The sequence below is a fragment of the Cervus canadensis genome, chromosome 22 (assembly GCF_019320065.1).
Source record: "Cervus canadensis isolate Bull #8, Minnesota chromosome 22, ASM1932006v1, whole genome shotgun sequence".
Taxonomy (NCBI): domain Eukaryota; kingdom Metazoa; phylum Chordata; class Mammalia; order Artiodactyla; family Cervidae; genus Cervus; species Cervus canadensis.
Genome location: NC_057407.1, coordinates 51,043,749 through 51,065,697, shown reverse-complemented (window position 1 = coordinate 51,065,697; position 21,949 = coordinate 51,043,749). Strand labels below are relative to the sequence as shown.

Below are 21,949 nucleotides of genomic sequence, written 5' to 3'. Positions count from 1 at the left end.
GAAAGAGACATGTGCACCCCAGTGTTCGTTGCAGCACTGTTTATAATAGCCAGGACATGGGAGCAACCTAGCTGCCCATCAGCAGAAGAATGGCTAAGAAAGCTGTGGTACATACACACAATGGAATATTACTCACATTAAAAAGAATTCATTTGAATCAGTTCTAATGAGGTGGATGAAACTGGAATCCATTATACAGAGTGAAGTAAGCCAGAAAGAAAAACACCAATACAGTATACTAACGCACGTATATGGAGTTTAGAAAGATGGTAACAATAACCCTATATGCAAAAGAGAAAAAGAGACACAGATGTACAGAACAGACTTTTGGACTCTGGGAGAACGCGAGGGTGGGATGATCTGAGAGAACAGCATTGAAACATGTATATTATCAAGTGTGAAACAGATCACCAGTCTAGGTTGGATGCATGAGACGTGCTTGGGACTGGTGCACTGGGATGACCCAGAGCGATGGGATGGGGAGGGAGGTGGGAGGGGGGTTCAGGATGGGGAACACATGTAAATCCATGGCTGATTCATGTCAATGTATGGCAAAAACCACTACAATATTGTAAAGTAAGTAGCCTCCAACTAATAAAAATAATTGGGGGAAAAAAGTCAGTACATACATTAAAAAAAAAAAAAGGTAAGGAAAATAAAAAAAAAAGAGTAAATGAATGAGGACAAGAAATATGGGAAATTTTGATGGGAAAGTTTCTGGGTGAAGGAGAAAAAAATGTGTGAATGCCCTGAGCCAGGAGAGAGCACAGAATCTTAATGCCTACAGTGTGTAGTGAATATTCTTAGTTGAGGCTGGAGAATTGGGTAATGAATGATACCACAATTTTTGAATGGAATTATAAGTATAGTGGGAATCCAAGAATATGCACCTATATAACCACAGTACAGCTTTCAAAGTCAGGAAATTGACATTGATTAAATAATACCAGTTAATCTGTTGTACTCATTCAAATTTTGCTGACTTTCCCATTAATGTTTACAGGTCCAGTGTCTAATCCCAGATCTTGCATTGCATTTAATTGCCTTTTTAGTCTCCTTCAATCTGGAACAGTTCATCAAATTTTCCTTGTTTTTCAAGATGGCAGTTTTGAAGAGTAGGTACAAGCTGCTTACTTTGTAGAATGTCCCTTAGTAAAAGGGCTTGCCTCTATTTTTTTGGATTTTATGCATCTTGGGGCTGTAGTACCAACCCAAGTGATGCTGTGTTCTTTTTAATGCACATTAAGAAAAACATGAGGTTGATTTGTCCCATTGCTGGTAATGTTTGATGTTTATCACTTTGTTAAGATGGTGTCTGCCAAAGTTTTTGACCTTACAGTTAATAAGTTATACTAAGTAGTAAGTATTTTGTGGGGAGATACTTTGAGATTCTGTAATATCCTGTTTCCATCAAACTTATGTTTTAGCTTCTGTTAATGATTTTACCTGAATCAGATACTATATTATGAAAGGGGCCACATCGTGATTTTGCTCACTTCATTGTTTCTTCTAGATTCATTAGTTGGCATCATGTCTTAGGGTAGAGTTTTCCCTGTTAGCTCGTTTTGTTTTGTTTACTTTAGAATGATCTTACTTTCCTCAGTGGATTATGATTTGCTATTTATTTGAATTATTCTGGACTTGGCTAGTGGGAGCTGCTTTCAGCTAGTTCCTGTATACTTTTGACATTTCCTCTTCATGTTTTAAGTACTTCCTTAACTTTCTGGGATAGCTGGATGTTTAGGCTTGACTTGAATTTTCACATTGTCAGCCGTGGGGTCCGTCATTTCTCTAAGGAACACTGACTCTGTTTATTTATTATTAATTAATTCATTTATTTATTGGCTATACCACACAGTTTATGGGATGTTAGTTCCTGGACCAGGGATGGAAACTGTGCCCCTGCAGTTTCGTGCAGAGTCCTAACCACTGGCCCACCAGGGAAGTCCCAACACTGGCTCCATTTAATGCAGAGCATTATTTATCTGGACTCTAGGTGTGCTTTTTGCTACTTAGTATTATTGTTGCTAGAACTTCTCAGCATATACATTTAGGAAATACGCATGCACATTTATACCACTTTTTGTATCTATATTACACTGTGTTAAAAATGAGTTCACACTGATACCTCCAGTTCCAGTCCAAAGCCAATTTCTTCTAGCTGTCCACCATCCCATATTTGTAACTCTTTTTCCAAGATAGTTAGAAACCTGACTCCCATTATCTTCAGTGTATTTATTTAATTGTTCTGTTCTTCCTGTTTGTAACCAAACTTGTAGCCATGGCAGCCATAAACTTGATCTCTGATTTGTCCTGTTGCTCCTTCTGAAACTAGGCTTCAGAAATAACAATTGCAATTAGCCCTGATGACTCATGGGAGGGGATGGGCAGGGAGGTGATAAAGGGAGGAAGAAAGATTAGAGGCCAGTTAGAAGGCTTGTCCTTGGACACCCCCTAACCCCCACCTTGCTCGCTCGAAGGTCAGCGTGATAGGGGAGGGCTGCATCACATTTCATGGTCATTCTGGCTGCTGTATGGAGAACAGATTGAAGAGAATGAGAAAGAAGAGACAGGGTGACCGGTTGGGGAACTTGTGGAGTAGTCTGCTTTCAGGGGAGAGGGGGAATGTTGACAACTGTGTAGCATTGGTGGAAATGGACATACTGAAATCACATTTGAAAGCTGGGAAACCTGTTTTTAATCAGTAGTTTACAAGAGGTGTTAATTTGTCCAGTGGATGTAAACAATTACCTTAATAAGAAATAGTATTTTAAGAAATGCATTGGTTACCCAGGCAGAGGTTAGTTTGCTTTTAGCCAATAATAGTAGACAAATATTTTTCTTTGGTGCTAAGAGTTCTTTGTTAACAGGTTTTTCATTGCATGCATTTTAGCTACAGGTTTACACATTTAAAAGACTTGATTAATTTTAAAACGGTTGATTGAAATCTAATTTGTGGGCCACTCAAAGTAAGCATGCATAATTTTAAGTATACTCTTAAGCCAGTTGTATTTATATAAATGTGTGTAATATTTAGCTTTGGTAATTTTAGGTTTTGACTGGTTTTTATATGGATCAATTATTTTTTATCGTTCCTTTTTTCCCCTGATTTATGGAGATGTAATTGACACTTAGCTCTGTATAAGTTTAAGGTGTAGTACAGCATAAGGATTTGATTTAAGTCATGAACTGGTGAGTACTGTAAGTTTAGTGAATATCCATCTTTTATAGACACAAAGTTAAAGATGTAGAAAAGAAATCTTTTTCCTTGTGGTGAGAACACTTTAAGATTTACTGTCTTAACAACTTTCATATATAATATAAAGCAGTGTTAATTATATGTATCATATTGTGTTTGACAGCCTGGTATCAGTACTTAGTTACCTTATGACTAGAAGTTTGCACCTTTTGACTGCCTTCATCCAGTTCTTCCTCCCCCCAGGTCCCCACCTCTGGTAACCGAAAATTGGATCTCCTTTTCTGTGTTTGTTTTTGAAGTAGAGTTGGCCCACAACACTGTTAGTTTCTGTCACACAGCACAGTGACGCAGTGTTTCTGTACATGTCAAAGTCATCCCAGTACGTGGAGATGCCATTCGTCACCATGCAAAGATGCTACATAACTATTGACCACATTGCCCACACTGTGCATTCCATATCTGTGGCTCATCTATTTCCTATTAGACATTTGTACGCCTAATCTCCTATATAATAGGGAAAAGACAGCTTCTAAAGTAAATGGTGTTGGGAAAACTGGCCTACTTCTCACACCATGAACAAAAATAAATTCAAAATGGATTAAAGGCTTTCAGATGTAAGACCTGAAACCATAAAACTTGTAGAAGAAAACAAAATACACTGTTTGATATGAGTCTTAGTAATATCTTTTTATGTCTCCTCAGTCAAGGGAAACAAAAGCAAAAATAAACAAATTTGCTCTCTTTTTCAGATACTATGATCAGATCTGTTCCATTGAACCCAAATTTCCATTTTCTGAAAACCAGGTAAGTCATTAATTTTAAGTTGTTTTAAAGTTACAAGTGATAATGGTAAATCACCCATTTCCTCTTACCCATGGTATTTTATTAAAATAAATGGTGTCTCTTCACTATCTCTAGGTTTTTGTAATACTTTTAAAATGAGAAACTTTGAAACCCATCTGCTATGAACCTGTGCTGCTTTGAAGTGTCTGTTGGAAATTCTGTTCATGCCATTCCTCAGTCACTTCTGTGATCATGTAGTGCATTGGATTGCATTTTTCTTCCTGCATTTTTTACCTGTAGGAAGTATTGACCAAGATAATCTGTGATGTCCTTTCCTTTGGTTTTTACAAAATAAAGTAGGTAACTATATAATTCAGGATGTGTTTAGTTTCAGTTTATGTGCTTTAAAAATTATTTGCCCAAGTTGCATTTGCATATAAATTTGCAAATACTGTTATAATTAGGTGTTACACTGTAAGAATGTCATTCTTTCTCTTAAAAGATAGATACTGAAAGTGGTGGTGATTTCTTGCAGACTTGTTAAAAGTTTTTAATTTGTGTGACATTTCTAAATTTTAAAATAGTTTGTACAAAATACTTTAAGCATTAAGTTTTTACAAATCAAGTAATGTGGTGAGACTTGCTTTAAAATACTCCGGGAGAAAAAGTATGTGTGTGTTGGTGTTTGGGTTGGAAAGTGTGGGTAGATGAATGGAGGAGGGAGTGTGTGTATGGAAGTTCTTGTGTTATTGTCTCTACTTTGAGGAGTATTGAAAATTTCTCTCAGCCATAGTTGAAAAGTTTTGTATTGGATTGCAATACATAATTTAAAAGAGGCTAAGTTCTTTTTAACCTTCACACTGTGGAATATTTTAGAGTGAGATGCAGTTTTTAATAAAGTAGACTTTTTATTCGTGTATAACACACACACAGAACAGTTAACAAACAGTGTATAGCTTGATTCATCACAAAGTGAATATACATGTCTAGCCATCACCCAAATCAAGAAATAAAATTTTATCTTGTCCTGGACATTCTCCTACTTAAGTGCCTATTCTATTCAGGTCATTGTGTATTTGTAAAGATGAGCAAGACCATGTTTTCTGAAGAAGATAATATGTGTGTAATTACCGAGGAAGAATGACATTGGAAAAATCCTAGTGCCAGTATTTTACTTTCAGAAAAGAAAATTTTATGGTTCACAAAAAGGAAAAGGAGTTGGTTGGTTAGAGAAGATAGTGTTTTAGACAGATTGATGCTTTTGTCCTTTCCTTCACTGTGGATTTTTCTTTGAAAGAGACTTAATAGTTAATGAGATTCAGGAAGGTAACATAATTTTCTTTTTTCCCCCGTCTTTCTATCAAGATCTGCTTGACATTTACCTGGAAGGATGCTTTTGATAAAGGTTCACTCTTTGGAGGATCTGTAAAATTGGGTATGTAATTTTTAAATAAAAAAGACAGGAAATTTGTTCTAACTGTTTTGTATTGTTTAGTCTCCAAAATTGCTCTCCTAATGACTCTTTGTAAATAACGAAGATTTTTATGTTTCGTTTTCTTTTTCACTTCAACTTTTAATGCAATTTCCAAATACTTGTAGAGAGCCTACGTCTTGCCAGGCACTGTCCTAGTTTTAAAACTGAACAAGATAGTTGTGTTCAGTCTGGTTGTAAGATAACTGATCATTTTAAAGTATAGTGGGAAGTATATTAATCTCTGAAGAAACATATGGGCACTTAGACAAGGAAGTAGTTAATTCTGCTCTTGAATGCACGTGATGTTTGAATGAATCCTTGAAGGATGAATTTCGTTTTTCCAGGTAGAAAGTAATGTTACAGGTAGAATATCATAACCAAAAGTCAGAAGAGTGAAGGCTTTTTTAATTTACCAGCTCATCACGTTAACCTTTGTGTGTGTTAATTTTCTCATCTCTGGAGTAGGATTAGTACTATCAAGTTCTGTTTATTTCATTGGTTTCTTGTGTGGATTAAATGAGTGGAATACATGTAAAGTCCTTAGAACAAGGCTCAATAAATATTAGCTGCAATGAATAATATTAATATTACATATAACTATAATATATATAATGTTTATGCATTATAGGATTATATACTATATAATATTATATAACAGTGTCATATAGTATAAGTTACTATACTAATACATATTAATATGATTATTGATAAGAGTTGAAACTGTGGGTGATTTGGGGATTTTGGAGGGTGAAGACATTGGAGAGTAGCTTGTGAAAAGTTGCAAGTGTGCTATCAATTTGTGTTCTTCCCTCATAGTTTATTCCACCTGGGTGCTGTGAAAGGGCTTTACACATATTATCTAACTAAATTCCCTCCTAGCACGGTGAGAAAAGGCATTCTTACTAAAACTGTTTTAGAAAGATAAGTGACTTTCTAAGATTAAATGAAACTGGATATGACTCAAAAAGCCTAAATCCAGAGACTAGAGAGAAACAGACCTGTTAAACTGGTGAGAGATGAAGAGATTAGAGCAAGTATCCTGTCTGTGGGTTGGGGAAAGGATGGTTTTGAGAGAGGATTCAGAGACGAAACTGATGGATCTGCTGGCTCTCTATCAGAAGGAGGAGTAGGAGTTGATGATTGACTTTAAGATTTGTAACTTGGTTTGACCTGTGGATAATTATTCCTTTCAACAGATAGGTCAAGTTTGACTTTTCTGTGTTGTATCTAGGTAGAAATTTCTCTTTGGCATTTAGATGTAATGTATTTAAAGCTTAAAAGAGGTGGATACATAGATTTAGGAACAGTTTCCTTAAAAGATAATAAATTTATCTCCTCTGGTAGACTGTAGGTTGGGAAAAGTATGAAAGCCAAACTAGGGAGTATAACTCTCAGGGGAGATAAGAGGAAGAGTTTCCTGGGAATGAGGTTGAGAAAAGGCTTTCAGATCTTCAAAGAACCGGGGGAAAATAGAGATGGGATTGAATGCCAGAAGCGTTTCAGAGGTTGTGCAGAAGGGTTTCAGAGGTTGTGCAGTCCAGTGGTTCCCAAACCTGGCTGCACGTTGCAGTTACCTGGGGAAAACGTTAGAAATACTGATTGTATTTACAGACAAGGATACAGTATGCCAGATGTGAAAGGAGGACATTGCAGGGTGGGCCACTGGAATTCATCTCTTTGCCTGCATGTGACTTTGATGTTGAAACATCGTTGACAGAGTCGTTGTGGCAGAGGTCAAAGAAGGTTGTAAAATTCGCTAGATTCCCGATAGCTCAGTTGATAAAGAATCCACCTTCAATGCTGGAGACCTGGGTTCGATCCCTGGGTTGGGAACATCCCCTGGAGGAGGGCATGGCAACCCAGTCCAGCATTCTTGCTTAGAGAATCCCCATGGACAGAGGAGCTTGGCGGGCTCCGGTCCATGGGATCACAAAGCGTCGGACATGACTGAGCGACTAAGCACAGCGCAACACAGGAGGAGAAAGACGTTTCCCTAGGGCAGGCTGAAGTCAGGTGGTGTTGGGTTGAGGAGTGGACCGGAAGTTAGGAAATGCAAATAGCACGTGTGGGTGCTGAGCAGCTCAGTTCAGAAAATATGCAGTGACGATTTGGGGACAGAGGGATCGTTATGCTGAGAGAGAGGCGAGATCAAGAAAAGGACCGCAGTGCTGCTGTGACAGGCAGGTTCTGGGGCTGAGAGTGAGGAGCAGGTGTCGGTAGAACCAGGAGACACTTAAGTGAGATAGGTCACGTTGATGAACTGAGATCCTAGAGGAACTGGGCGCATATATAAAACAGGAGGTAGAAGTCATCAAGGCATTTCTAGTAGCAGTTAGGGGGATTAAATGTCCATCAGTAATATTTAGGGTAAGTGAAGCATAGGCTGCCCTTTCCTTAGAATACTGTGTAATTTAAAGTATTAAGAATGATAATACAAATATCTATTTCTTGACATGTAGACCTGTGTCCACTGAATATCCAATAAAAGACATGTTACAGGTGAGAGCTGCTATATAATTTGGGGCCCCACCTTTTGTATAAAACCCAAGGTGATTGCTACTTCCTTGATGAGAAATATGTCAAAATAAAATGGCAGACTACAACCTGGGGGTGATAATGTTTATGGGAAATATAATAGTCTGGGATATATATTTTGTATATAAAAAGTTTACTTTTATCTGTTGCTTGGAGTGTATTTCATTTTTCTTGAAGTCTACTGACTATCATATATTGGATGAGCTGTTTTCATATTTACATTGTCACTTTCTTGTACGGCTCTGTGTGTGCGTTTACAAGTTTAATTGCTCCACCAACACATACATTCTGTGCTTTTATCATATTCTCAAGATTTTCCAAACTCTCAGTCTTATTATTTATCTCTCTCCACTCCCCTTTTCCCGAGTGACTCTTCTGTTCCCTTTGGCCTCTTCTGTTTCTTGAGTCTGAGCTGTTTGCTGTCTAAAGCTGCTCCATGACTATTATCCTTTAGGTTAGAATCATTGTTTTCTGAATATTGTGTGTTCCTCCTTCACTGGAATATATCTTTTTTTTTTTTTTAATTTTATTTTTAGTTTTGACTGCTGAGTCTTGCTGTGTGCGGGCTTTTTATAGCGTGGTGAGTGGGGCTACTCTCTAGTTGCCGTGCGCAGGCTTCTTGCCGTGGCTTCTCTCATTGTGGAGCACAGGTTCTAAGGGGTGCAGGCTGTAAGTAGTTGTGGCCCATGGGCTTAGTTGCCCTGTGGCAAGTGGGATCTTCCCAGACCAGGGATCAAACCCGTGTCCTCAGCATTGGCCGGTGGATTCCTAACCAGTGGACCACAAGGGAAGTCCCTGGAATATATTCTTAGACTAACTGTCCTAGAAAAGGTCAAATTTCTGCATCTCTTCTTGGGTGAAAATGTCTGTGGTTTGTTCTCACATGAATTTGGTTTGAAATCCTGGCACCTAGTGCTTAGGTCAAGAATCTTGGCATCATTCTTGATATTGTTTCACTTCATTCTGCAGTCAGTGAATTCATCAGCAGATCCTATCAGATTTTCTATGACAGTTATTCAGAATACAGTCTCAGCACTTCTGCTGTTGCCCTGTGGTCAGAGCCACCATCACCCCTTGCCGCAGCTGACTGTCCTCATTTCTGGCTTCCACTGGTGCTGCTTCCTACAGCCTGCTGTCCCCTGGGCGGGCTGAGTGCATCTCTCTTCAAAAGTGTTTATTTACTTCCCGCCTCACTCAGAGTAAATGCTAAATCATTACAGCAAAAGTTGACTCTCTCACCTCCCTGACAACATTGCCTGCCATTTTGTCCCTTGTTTCCCCTTTTTTCAGCTATACTGGCTTGGTTATATATTAATATTTGTTGAATTAATTAGAATTATGTTTCTTCTTTGATAATCTCTTCATCTTTTCTTCTCTTCTCTTTGGAATACTGAATTAACCGAGCCTGCTTTTCTGAGCTACTCACTCAAAGCTTTCACATTTTCCCTTTCTTTCCTTCTTTATGGGCTGCCTAGATATTTTCTAACCTTTCTTTTGAAAAACTTTTAGTAATCAAATTTTCATTTCCAGGGACTTTTTCTTACTCATGGATTGTTCTTTTATAATAACATCCTGTACTTGTTTTATGGATGTACTATCTTTGCGTCTCTTTTAAGGATGCTCATGAGGATCTTGGAAATGTTGCTTTCTATTAATGGAATTGTTTTTGTTTATTCTTGGTTCAGATTTTCAGTTCACCTTGATCTTTATTTTTTTGCATGTTCTACTCCTGTTTATTGTAGATTGTTAATACATTTATTTAAGAAAGTAGGTTAGAGTATTCTTTAGTAATCTTGCCTTGAGAACCCCATGAACAGTATGAGAAGGCAAAAAAAAAAATGACACTGAAAGATGAACTCCTCAGGTCGGCAGGTGCCCAGTATGCTACTGGAGAAGAGTGGAGAAGTAACTCCAGAAAGAATGAAGAGATGGAGCTAAAGTGAAAAAAAAAAAAACCGCCCAGTTGTGGATGAGAGTGGTGATGGAAGTAAAGTCCAATGCTGTAAAGAACAATATTGCATAGGAACCTGGAATGTTAGGTCCATGAATCAAAGCAAATGGGAGGTGGTCAGACAGGAGATAGCAAGAGTGAATGTCGACATTCTAGGAATCAGCGAACTAAAATGGACTGGAATGGGAGAATTTAATTCAAATGACCATTATATCTACTACTGTGGGCAAGAATCCCTTAGAAGAAATGAAGTAGCCCTCATAGTCAATAAGAGTCCAAAATGCAGTACTTGGGTGCAGTCTCAAAAATGACAGAATGATCTCTGTTTGTTTTCAAGGCAAGCCATTCAATATCACAGTAATCCAAGTCTATGCCCCAACCACTAGTGGCAAGGAAGCTGAAGTTGAGTGGTTCTATGAAGACCTACAAGATTTTCTAGAACTAACTCCCCCAAAAGATGTCCTTTTCATCATAGGGGACTGGAATGCAAAAGTAGAAAGTCAAGAGATACCTGGAGTAACAGGCAAGTTTGACCTTGGAGTACAAAATGGAGCAGGGAAAGGCTAACAGAGTTTTGCTGAGAGAACGCATGGGTCATAGCAAGCACCCTCTTCCAACAACACAGAAGAAGACTCTACACATGGACATCACCAGATGGTCAACACCGAAATCAGATTGATTATATTCTTTGAAGCCAAAGATGGAGAAGCTCTATATGGTAAGCAAAAACAAGACTGGGAGCTGACTGTGACTCAGATCATGAACTCCTTATTGCCAAATTCAGACTTAAATTGAAGAAGGTACGGAAAACCACTAAACCATTCAGATATGACCTAAAGCAAATCCCTTACAATTATACAGTGGAAGTGAGAAATAGATTCAAGGGATTAGATCTGATAGACAGAGTGCCTGAAGAACTATGGATGGAGGTTCGTGACACTGTACAGGAGACAGTGATCGAGACCATCCCCACAAAAAAGAAATGCAGAAAGGCAAAGTGGTTGTCTGAGTAGGCCTTACAAATAGCTGAGAAAAGAAGAAAAGCTAAAGGCAAAGGAGAAAAGGAAAGATATACTTATCTGAATGCAGGGTTCCAGAGAATAGCAAGGAGAGATAAGAAAGCCTTTTTAAGTGAACAGTGCAAAGAAATAGAGGAAAGCAATAGAATGGGAAAGACTAGAGATCTCTTCAAGAAAATTAGAGATACCAAGGGAACATTTCATGTAAAGATGGGTACAATAAGGACAGAAGTGGTAGGGACCTAACAGAAGCAGAAGATATTAAGAAGAGATGGCAAGAATACACAGAACTATACAAAAAAGATCTTCATGACCCAGATAACCACGTAATGGTGTGATCATTCACGTAGAGCCAGACATCCTGGAATGCGAAGTCAAGTGGGCCTTAGGAAGCATCACTATGAACAAAGCTAGTGGAGGTGATGGAATTCCAGTTGAGCTATTTCAAATCCTAAAAGTTGATGCTGTGAAAGTGCTGCACTCAATATGCCAGCAAATTTGGAAAACTCAGCAGTGGCGACAGGACTGGAAAAGGTCAGTTTTCATTCCGGTTCCAAAGAAAGGCAGTGTCAAAGAATGTTCAAACTACCGCACAATTGCACTCATCTCACACACTAAGCAAAGTAATGTTCAGAATTCTCCAAGCCAGGCTTCAGCAATACGTGAACTGTGAACTTGCAGATGTTCAAGCTGGATTTAGAAAAGGCAGAGGAACCAGAGATCAAATTGCCAACATCTGTTGAATCATCAAAAAAGTGAGAGAGTTCCAGAAAAACATCTATTTCTGTTTTATTGACTATGCCAAAGCCTTTGAATGTGTGAATCACAACAAACTGTGGCAGATTCTTAAAGAGATGGGAATACCAGACCACCTTACCTGCCTCCTGAGAAATCTGTATGCAGGTCAAGACACTTGCTCCTTGGAAGAAGCGCTATGACCAACCTAGATAGCGTATTAAAAAGCAGAGACATTACCTTGCTGACAAAGGTCCGTCTAGTCAAAGGTATGGTTTTTCCAATAGTCATGTCTGGATGTGAAAGTTGGACCATAAAGAAAGCTGAGTGCTGAAGAATTGATGCTTTTGAACTGTGGTGTTGGAGAAGACTTTTGAGAACCCCTTGGACTGCAAGTAGATCCAACCAGTCCATCCTAAAGGAAATCAGTCCTGAATATTCATTGGAAGGACTGGTGCTGAAGCTGAAGCTCCGATACTTTGGCCACCTGATGTGAAGAACTGACTCATTGGAAAAGACCCTGATGCTGGGAAAGATTGAAGGTGAGAGGAGAAGGGGACGACAGAGGATGAAATGGTTGGATGGCATCATTGACTTGATGGACATGAGTTTGAGTAAGCTCCAGGAGTTGGTGATGGACAGGAAAGTCTGGCGTGCTGCAGTCCGTGGGGTCCCAAAGAGTGGCCATGACTGAGCAACTGAACTGAACTGAGGTTAGAGTAGCTGGTGTGTATGTCTGCTTTATGCTGCAGAGGCTAGAATTAGGTTGGAGGCAAGCTAAAAGCTGGCTATAATTATAGGGGAGACTACTAAAGCGCTACGTAACAATGAGTGTTTTACTTTATGACACTTCTGTATGGCACAGACACACAGCTGCAATGTTCTGATTTTCCTAGATGGTTTGTTCAGTGGTTTTGTCAGAAGCCTAATGATTATTTTGTTTGGTTTTCAATATCTGGCACATTATGTGAGATCTTGAATGTCATTATGATTGAATTTGTTCTTCTGTGTGTGTGTGTGTGTGTGTGTATGCATGTTTAAAAAAACGCGTAACATAAAATATACTATGTTAACCAATTAATAAAAAAAATTTTTTTCCCCACATTGCGTGGCTTGTGGGATCTTAGTTCCCTAGCTAGGGGCTGACTCTGGGCCCCAGCAGTGAAAGCACTGAGTCATAACCACTGGACTACCAGGGAATCCCCTGTCTTAATCAATGTTGAGTGTATAGTTTAGAGGTGTGAGGTGTATTCACATTGTGAAACATCTCCTGAACCTTACTGATCTTGCAAATCTGAAACTTTATGCCCTTTAAATAACAACTTCCCTTTTCACCCTTTTCCCAGTACTTGGTGACCACCATTCTACCTCTGTTTCTGGAAGTTTGACTGCTTTAGACACCTCACATGGGTGGGATCATAGTGTTTGTCTTTTTATGACTAGCATGTTTTGCTTAGTGTAATGTCCTCAAGGTTCATCCATCATATGGTATGTGATCGGATTTCTCTACTTTTTAAGCTCCATTGTAAGTTTATACCATGTTTTGTTTCCGTTAATGAATCAGTGAATGGGTGAGTTGCTTCTACCTTTTGGCTACTGTGAATCATTCTGATATGAACATGGATGTACAGATATCCCTGAGACTAAACCCTCCTGCTTTCATTTCTTCTGGGTTTATACTCAGAAGTGGAATTGTTGGATTATGCAGTAATTTTATTTCTAATTTTTGGAGGGATCTTCATAGTGTTTTCCACATGGCTGCAACATTTTACATCTCCACCAACAGTACACAATGGCCCTAGTCTCTCCACATGCCTGCCGACAACTGTTACATTCAGTTTTGTTTCTCTTTACTTAATTTTGGTTGTGCTGGGTCTTTGTTGCAGCCAGAGGGCTTTCAGTAGTTGGGGCGAGTGGGGGCTACTCTGCATTGCAGTGAGTGGGCTTCTCGTCACGGGGGCTTCTCTTGTGGGGCACAGGCTCCAGGTGCGTGGGCTTCAGGCGCCGCAGCCCTCAGGCTCAGTGGTGGTGGCTCATGGGCTTCGTTGCTCCACGCATGGCATGTGGAATCTTTCCGGACCAGGGATTGAACCTGTGTATTCTCTGCATTGGCAGGCGGATTCTTATCCACTGTACCGCTAGGGAAGTCCTCTATTTTGTTTGATAGTAGCTATCACAATTGATGTGAGAGGTGTAGATTTTTAGTCAGAGTTGTATTTTAACCAGATTGTCTTCTAGTCCTCTGAGAGATACATTATTAACATAAGGACGTGAGACACAGAAGGCCAGGTGGGAGGTACTTCAAATTGCCATAGGTTTGTAGCAAGTGAGAAACTGGTTTGAATGTCATGGGAGGGTATCATTTTGAGAGAGCTGATGGAAAAGTGGGAAGAATTTATTTGAATTGAATTTGAAGTGACTTGAGAATGACTTTTCATTTTGAATCTAATAGTGTGGATGTAAAGGGAAGGAAAGATGAATTTACTGATCCTTGAGTGTCAGGTGATGAGAATATTGTTGTGGAAATAGATGCCTGGCAGCGCAGCTAGAAATATGGGAGCAGATCATGGGTGAGAAAACAGGTCTGGAAACTTGTTTTTGTGAGAGCCAGTGGGATAGAGGTCATAGTATTTCTCTTTGAAACATTCATTTTCTTTAGAAAAATAATCTGATGAATTTTTCCTTCTCAATCTTTTACAGCTCTTGCAAGCTTAGGATATGAAAAGAGCTGTGTGTTGTTCAATTGTGCAGCCTTAGCTAGCCAGATTGCAGCAGAACAGAACCTGGATAATGATGAAGGATTGAAAATCGCTGCTAAACATTATCAGGTACGCAGAACGGTAGTCACTACCTAACTGTCCACACTGAGTTGGATTGAATTGAAAATGATTTGCGTGTAGGGTTTATAAATGTTTCTTTACACACAGATGCTTCCTTGAAAAGGAATGTACTTTTTAATGAATTGATATGTCTTTTTGAAGTCCTGAGATAAAAGAACATACTTGTAAACCCAGCTCTTGTTTTTCCTCACCATTGTACACCCAGCACCTAGCACAGTGCCTGGCACATGATAAAGGCTCAATAAACGTTGGGAGAAAAAAATGATTGTTTGAGATAAAATCTTTGGCGAGTCCCTTTTAAATGCATGACCTCATTTAAAATATTTGTACATTATTTTTTCATAATTTTTCTTAGCGAGATATAGTTAAAATTTCACCAGTGTCACAAAAATTAAGACCTTTGGCAAGAAAATTTTAGCTCTGAGACTTGTGAAGAGGTCATAGTTAAATGTGGTCAGATAGGTAATGTTCTTAACTAAATGTAGGTCTTACATTCAGTTGGTTACTAATATGGCATATTATTTGGTGATAGTGTATTGTTGACTCAGCTTTTTTTGCTTCAACTTAAGGAAAAATAAGTGATAGTTGTTAAGTGGTAATCTATAATTATGTTTTCATGTTTTATATTGCTTTATCATTTACAGGGTACGTTCATGTTCTCTTGAAAACTTGATGATGCATGCTGCATAATGTATTCTCGTTTTCCAGACAAGGGGACTAGAGGGCAGAAGTGTTAATACAGTGGTCCCCTGGGGTTTCAGGTCTTCTAAGTTTTAGGGAATCCCAAATGGTCCTTGCACTGTCTCTCATGGTTCTGAAATTTGCTTGTTTCAGAGGTGGAGCTTGGTCTTTCCCATTGTTTAAGATGAGGGGAGTTGAGGAACGCTGCTCTGAGAAAGGGAGAGGAAAATGACTTGAAGCACACCGCATGCTCCCAGTTTTGGATGGGCACAGATGGCAGTCCTGATGCATAGACCTTTGCTTTATGAGGCTATAAGTGGCAAGTTTTTTAAAATGTGAAAATGAATTAAAATTTTATTTAGTTTCCTATGCATTGTAAACTCCAGTTGTTGGCATGTGAGATCTTAGAGGGCATCCTGAGTTATTGAGGACACATTCCACTCTTAATCACAGCAAGGTTCCTAGTGTGAGGGGAAGAGATTCTCAGTCTCTTTCCAAGCCACGTGCTGCCAAGACACTCTGTGCCCTTGGGTAAGTGCTTTAATCTCTGTAGCTGTCCAGTCCTTTTTTGTGAATGGGAGACCAGATCCCTTGCGTTTGTAGTGTGTGATTCTGTTAGTCTATTGAGCGTGTCAGCTGATCACTCCTTGGAGACATTCATTTAGTTTTATGGTGCTTTCTGGCTGCAGCAAATGTGATGTTCACTCCAGTACAGTTTAACCCTGAGTTAGCTCTCTGTAGCTTAACTACATAACCCAGAGCTCCTTTTGATCCCAGATCTGTCTTTTTCCCGGGGTTGGTTGTTTCATAAAAGCCAAGTTATTTTAGTGTTAGCCTCAGTGCAGTGCTTGGTTGTGTCTGACTCTGTGACCCCGTGGCCTGCAGCCCACCAGGCTCCTCTCTCTGTGGGATTCCCAGGCAAGAACACTGGAGTGCGTAGCCATTTCCTTCTCCAGGGGATCTTCTGACCCAGGGGTGGGACCCAGGTGTCTTGTGCCTCCTGCATTGGCAGGTGGATTCTTTACCACTGTGCCACCTGGGAAGCTAAGCAAAATATAATTGAGAAGAAGAATCTGACGGGAAACGTTTTACCAGGGAGCTCTGAAAGCCAAATAAAAAATCCTTGGCCATGGATCATCCTGCTGTTCCCCAGAGGACTAGGTATCAGTACTCTTTAATTATTTGAGAGATGAATTTGGGACCGAAGCAAGAACACTTTAGGACTAAAAACATTTTAATAATATCCCTGCCTCTGTTCACATGTTGGATTTTGAGGAAGTATTTGCAAAAGTTGAATCAATTTGTCACATCAGTTTACTTTGTTGCTGTTGAATGTCGAATGCATGTTAAATCTTATTCTGTAGTGTTTTTAGAAAAATATTCTTACCGTTGGTAGGTGAGACGTCTTGGGTCTGTTTTTCATAATATAAAAACTTAAGTACGGTAACTTGAACTGAGTTAACATTTAAAGTGGTTTTGTGTGTAATGGTAAAAAATTGTCTTGCTGAGTTCTTACAGATTTTAATGAAATTCTCCTTTTCCTCCCTCTAGTTTGCTAGTGGTGCCTTTTTACACATTAAAGAGACCGTTTTATCCGCCTTGAATAGAGAGCCCACTGTGGACATATCTCCAGACACTGTTGGGACCCTCAGCCTTATCATGCTGGCCCAGGCCCAAGAAGTGTTTTTTTTAAAAGCCACAAGAGGTAATTCCACTTTGTTCTCCATTTTGTTGCATGGGAAAAGAAGTGAAAGTCTTTTAAAATAAGGTGATTATAATATGTTCAGTGTAGAACTTTCATCTTTGCATCTTTGACCTGTGGTTCATGGAAAAATTTCAACTTTCCTTTTCTGACCTTCAGGTGCTACAAACACACAGTTCAGAATGTAGGCTGTTTTTGAAGTCTTTTATGACTTGAAAAGTCATAAGATGTGTGTTATCATCTTAAAACACTGAACCCTGGAGTAGTAGTTATGTAGGTTGGTAACATCAAAAGTTCATTCATTCATGAAATATTGTAATTACTGGGTACAGCTGTATGTCGGTCCCTGTGATAGGCTCTAGATGGAGTCAGCAGACAGAGGAGATTTCTGTTTTTAGGAAACTTGCAGTTTATTGTGGGGGAGATGATAAACAAGAAATTAAGTAGCCAAGGTAATTTTAGAGAGAGATAATTGCTATATGCAAAATAAGATGTGATGATGACTGGTGGTCTGGCTGTGGGATAAGGATATAGGGGGAGTCATGATGTTTTTACATTCTTCAGTCAAGAAGAATTTCCTTGAGGAGGTCTTGTTTAAACTAGACTTATAACTAACAAGGAGGTGCCATCCCAGCAGAGTCCCTGGCCCTGTGAATGAGAGAATAAGGACACTTGTTCTAAGGCATGTAAGTTAGAATGAGAGATAAGAACAAGGACTGAATGTACGAGTATAGAGGAACTGAACATGAGAGCAGTCCAGCAGGTGGAAGCTGAACGAACTGGAAAAGTTTTTCTTTGAAAATAACAGCTTATACTGAGATAGAATTCATATACAATAACATTTACCCTTTTAGCATCTACAGTTCATTGGTTTTTAGTATATTCAGGGTTTGGCAACCATCCCTAACTATCTTATTTTAGAACATTGTCACCCCCAAAAGAGATTCCACAGCTACTATCAGTCACTCTCCACTCCGGCTTCTGACAACTGCTAGTTTATTTTAACTCTCTGGATCTGCCCATGGAATAGTTAAGTTGTACGCAGGAGAATCAGTTTCGTCAACAAAGATTTTGTAAGACAGATGTATAAACTTGTGATCTTCATGTCTTCACTGAGTTACCATGACATATCAGATTATTTTATATTTATTTTCATTAAAATGATTTAATATTAAATAAAATTTAATATTTTATTCCAGATAAAATGAAAGATGCCATCATAGCTAAATTGGCTAATCAGGCTGCAGATTATTTTGGTGATGCTTTTAAACAGTGTCAATACAAAGATACTCTCCCCAAGGTCAGTTATTGTTTTTTGTAAATACTTGGTTGTTTTGCATGTGGAACTATTTGGACATTTTTGTGTCTTAAGCAAGTTGAAAATTATGATTTCTAAAGAAATTTGAAATTTAAGGGGAGGCATTTGAAGAGTATGTTTGTAGAAATAGTTTTTAATTTAAGATGCATGACACTTTCTCTTTCTTATTTAGCAAATGCCTTTGCTTCTGTTCTTTACTAAATTTATTTTTCCAAGCTAAAACTCTTTCTGGAAAATTGTGAATATCTGTCTCCAGTAATTTTATCAGACCAGGGCATTGTTTTGAATCATTGGTCATTTGGTACAGCATGATACTTGAGCATGTTGATTATTCACCCTTTTAATTATTGTCCTGTTTTCTTAAAGATGAATCTTAAAGCACAAAAACAGACATAAAGATAAAAGGAAAAGGAAACTTAACAAATTCACCCCGTTCTTTGATTAGAATTGAGTTTTGCCAACAGGGATAGAAACTGGGGCTGCTGTTGTACAGCTGAGGAAAACAGCCGTCTAAAACCACGGGTCACAGGAAGTATTACCTGTTTTAATGTTAACCTTTCTGAAGCAGCGTTTGAAGAGACTAGTCAGTGACGAGCATTTGTAAGTGATAAAGCAGATGATTAGACTGAGAAGTAAATTCAGTATGCTTAAAAACAGAAGCTTACAGATTGAAATGTCGTACGAGTCAACTGCTCTCTTTCAGAAATGTTCAAGGAATTCATTTTGTCTGTATGCTAGCAAATGGTATTTGTTACGTGCTTTTTTTAAGGGAAAATGATTTATAAGTTTAGGAATCTTTATAAATTATGAAATTGCAGATAATTTTGTGGCAAAATAAAAAAGCATGAAAATACATCAACACATGAGTGTTGAGAATGAGCAGAATATGAGCACCAAGGAATTCGAAGTTTGCTCTAGATTAAAAGTTCACCAAGAGATCAGTAGAAGAATTTGCCTAGGACTCTTGGGTAGTAATAAATAGTGTTGCTGTTAAGAGACTTGGGATCTCCTCTCACCTTTTTTTCATCTGAAAGACCTCGTGATCAGCTGCACAGTGTACTGTTAAATCCTGTGGGGCCGTTAGTTCAGTCCTGTCCTGGCGAGAAGACAGTGTCACCTACAAAGACTTGGAAACTACCTCTGCACCGCTCCTGGTATTCCTTGAAAAGTCTCCTGTTTAAGTACTCAGTTGCTCCAGACTTAACCTTGAGAACTGGCATGAGTGCACTTTGAGATTTTAGATGTCTTTTACTTTTGCCTTTTGACTAATAAAGCTCATCAGGTATTTTCATATTCTAGTTATAAAACTGGAATATCTGCAAGTAGTGACCCAGGAAGCTAGGAAATTATTCCCTGGGAGACAGGAAAGCACACAAGGTAGTGATTCAGTTTTCATTTCTCTCATTATTATTTTTTTTGTCTAGACAGTGATTGTCTAGTATATTCCTTGGATATTATATGGCATGTACTTCCTAAAAACATTGAGCTTATAGGATAGGATTTGATATTTTGGAAGACCCTCTACTGCTTTTTTGGTTCATGTTTTTGGATCTTCTAAAATCAGTTTTGGCTGGAATTTTTTTTCAAAACAAATTAGGGCAAAGTAACACTTTATCATATTAGTTATTAGCTCAGTGCATTTGTCTGTCTGCTGTGTGTTTTTGAGTGTATGGTATTGAAATGTTAGTCTTTATGTGATGCTGAGTAATTTTTATATGGCTTAAAATCATTGTTATTAAAAGTCTCTTAGATTGTGAATTTAAGTGGGAACTTACTTCACTGTCTTTTGTCTTTTAAACATGATGAAACAGTCAGCTATAGAGCAGTTTCATTAGTATATGTGAGTAATGGTGTCCTAGTTAACTGAGAGCTGGGTAAGGGCTCACAAGAAAGCTGCTAAAGCCCGTGCTTGATGTTCCTCTGTGAATGTCCGTTCTACTTCTCTTTCTAATGCATGCTTTCCTTTTTTCTTGGTAAACAAAATGTTGACTTCATGGCTTAAAGACAATTGTGAAAACTTAAATTGGCTACATTTAACAGTTAAAAAACCCAATTGTTAATTCTGATTGGAAGAAAAAACCCCTGAATTCATTGAATCCAGTCCACGCAAAATCATGTGGTCTTCTCTGTTTACACCTAATGACTAACCTATCTCTAAACTATTAATGGGGTGATTCTAATTTCTGTCTCCTTTTCCTTTTTCTTCCTGCATCCCATGTTGTCTGGTGGTTTGTGTGGTTGGACTCTCCCTGGTCAGTATTTTTATTTCCAGGAGGTGTTCCCTGTCTTGGCTGCAAAGCACTGTATCATGCAGGCCTATGCTGAGTACCACCAGTCTATCCTGGCAAAACAGCAGAAGAAATTTGGAGAAGAGATTGCACGGCTACAGGTGAGTTCCTGAGAAATAAATATTTAAGTCACTTCTTGAATACTTGGATTTCCTTTTTCTTCTTTTTTTTTAGTGAGATTCCAAAGTTTGCTCATAAAAAGCTTTCCCATTCATTTCACCTGTCTGTGAAGATGGGTGATTGTTTTTATTTTTTAGACTATGAAGGAAATGGCAACCCACTCCAGTGCTCTTGCCTGGGAAATCCCGTGGACAGAGGAGGCTGGTGGGCTGCAGTACATTGCGTCACAGAGTCTGATGTGACAGAGCAACTGAGCACAGGACAGCATACCTACTGTGTGCTTTTTGAAGTTTCCTATTGTATCTAAAAATTTCACGTTAACTTTGCATTCAGTTCTCTTTTATTTACTCATGTTTATTTTAGTATAAAATACTCTAAATTAATTTTCATGCTCCAGAAAGGATGTGGAGTGCTTAACTTGTGGCATAGCCTTGGTTGATATTGGGTCATAAATTCCATAGTTTGAGAAGTACAGTGGTAATCTATGTAAATAGATCTTGTAATCAGCAGACTACCTTCTATGCTGTTGTATTTGCCCTAGGCATACGAGTAACTTGCTATGACATCTGGGGCAGCTTTGCAGCAGGGGTGAGCGCTGTTATATGAATTGTTTGTATTTTGAGAGTTGGTCAGCAGATGGTAGGAAGAGGACTGTTAAGGAAATTTAAGTATGGACTAGTATTAGAAGATACAATGCAACTGTTACTTAGGAAGTTCAGTGTAATTAGTCTTTTCATGAGAAGAGAAACCCAAGTTTTATTGAAAAATAAAATACATGCTTGTGTTATACTCCACACTGACAAAATCAGAGAAAGGCACACTCAGATTATCAAACATTTATTTGTCCAGGGATTCACTTTGATTGTAGTAACTTAGCATCATATGAAAGCAGATGAAAACATATGCTTCTGAGAAAGGGGTTTCTGGGGTAAAGTTTTTTTCAGGGTAGCGTATTTAAAGTCTCAGGAGCATTGACTGAAAGAAAAGCACATAGCATAAGAGTTGGAGTGTAAGTTTGATTCAGGGACTTTACTGAGGACTGTGGCCTGGGGGGTGGCCTTTCAGTAGCTCCGAGGAACCCTTTCTGAAGAGGTAGGGGAGAAACCAGCTTATATTTGATTTTGATGAGACAGTACTGCCAGTCAGGCATACCTTTCAGTAAAAGATGACTGCTAGTCACAAAGAACAGATATCCCAGGTTAATGATTTTAATGCTTTTCTGTGTATGGGAAGATACAGGAATCTGGATTCATTAAAATTCTTCCTGAGATAGACATCTGTCTGAGGGGCCTGTTTTTCCAGAG

The 21,949-nt window shown here is 38.6% G+C and overlaps 1 protein-coding gene across 2 annotated transcripts in view; it reads left to right on the top strand.

Annotated features, from left to right (window-relative positions):
• Positions 1-21,949, top strand: part of LOC122424280 (programmed cell death 6 interacting protein) — a 67,153-nt gene that overhangs the window by 11,097 nt on the left and 34,107 nt on the right. The window contains exons 2-7 of one of the 2 annotated variants that reach the window (XM_043441897.1): positions 3,949-4,003; positions 5,348-5,417; positions 14,397-14,524; positions 16,769-16,922; positions 18,119-18,219; positions 20,510-20,626. In XM_043441897.1, coding sequence (XP_043297832.1) covers positions 3,949-4,003; positions 5,348-5,417; positions 14,397-14,524; positions 16,769-16,922; positions 18,119-18,219; positions 20,510-20,626 — 625 coding nt within the window. Of the gene's footprint in view, positions 1-3,948; positions 4,004-5,347; positions 5,418-14,396; positions 14,525-16,768; positions 16,923-18,118; positions 18,220-20,494; positions 20,627-21,949 lie in introns of both variants that reach the window. The other variant, XM_043441896.1, reaches the window with a different exon arrangement.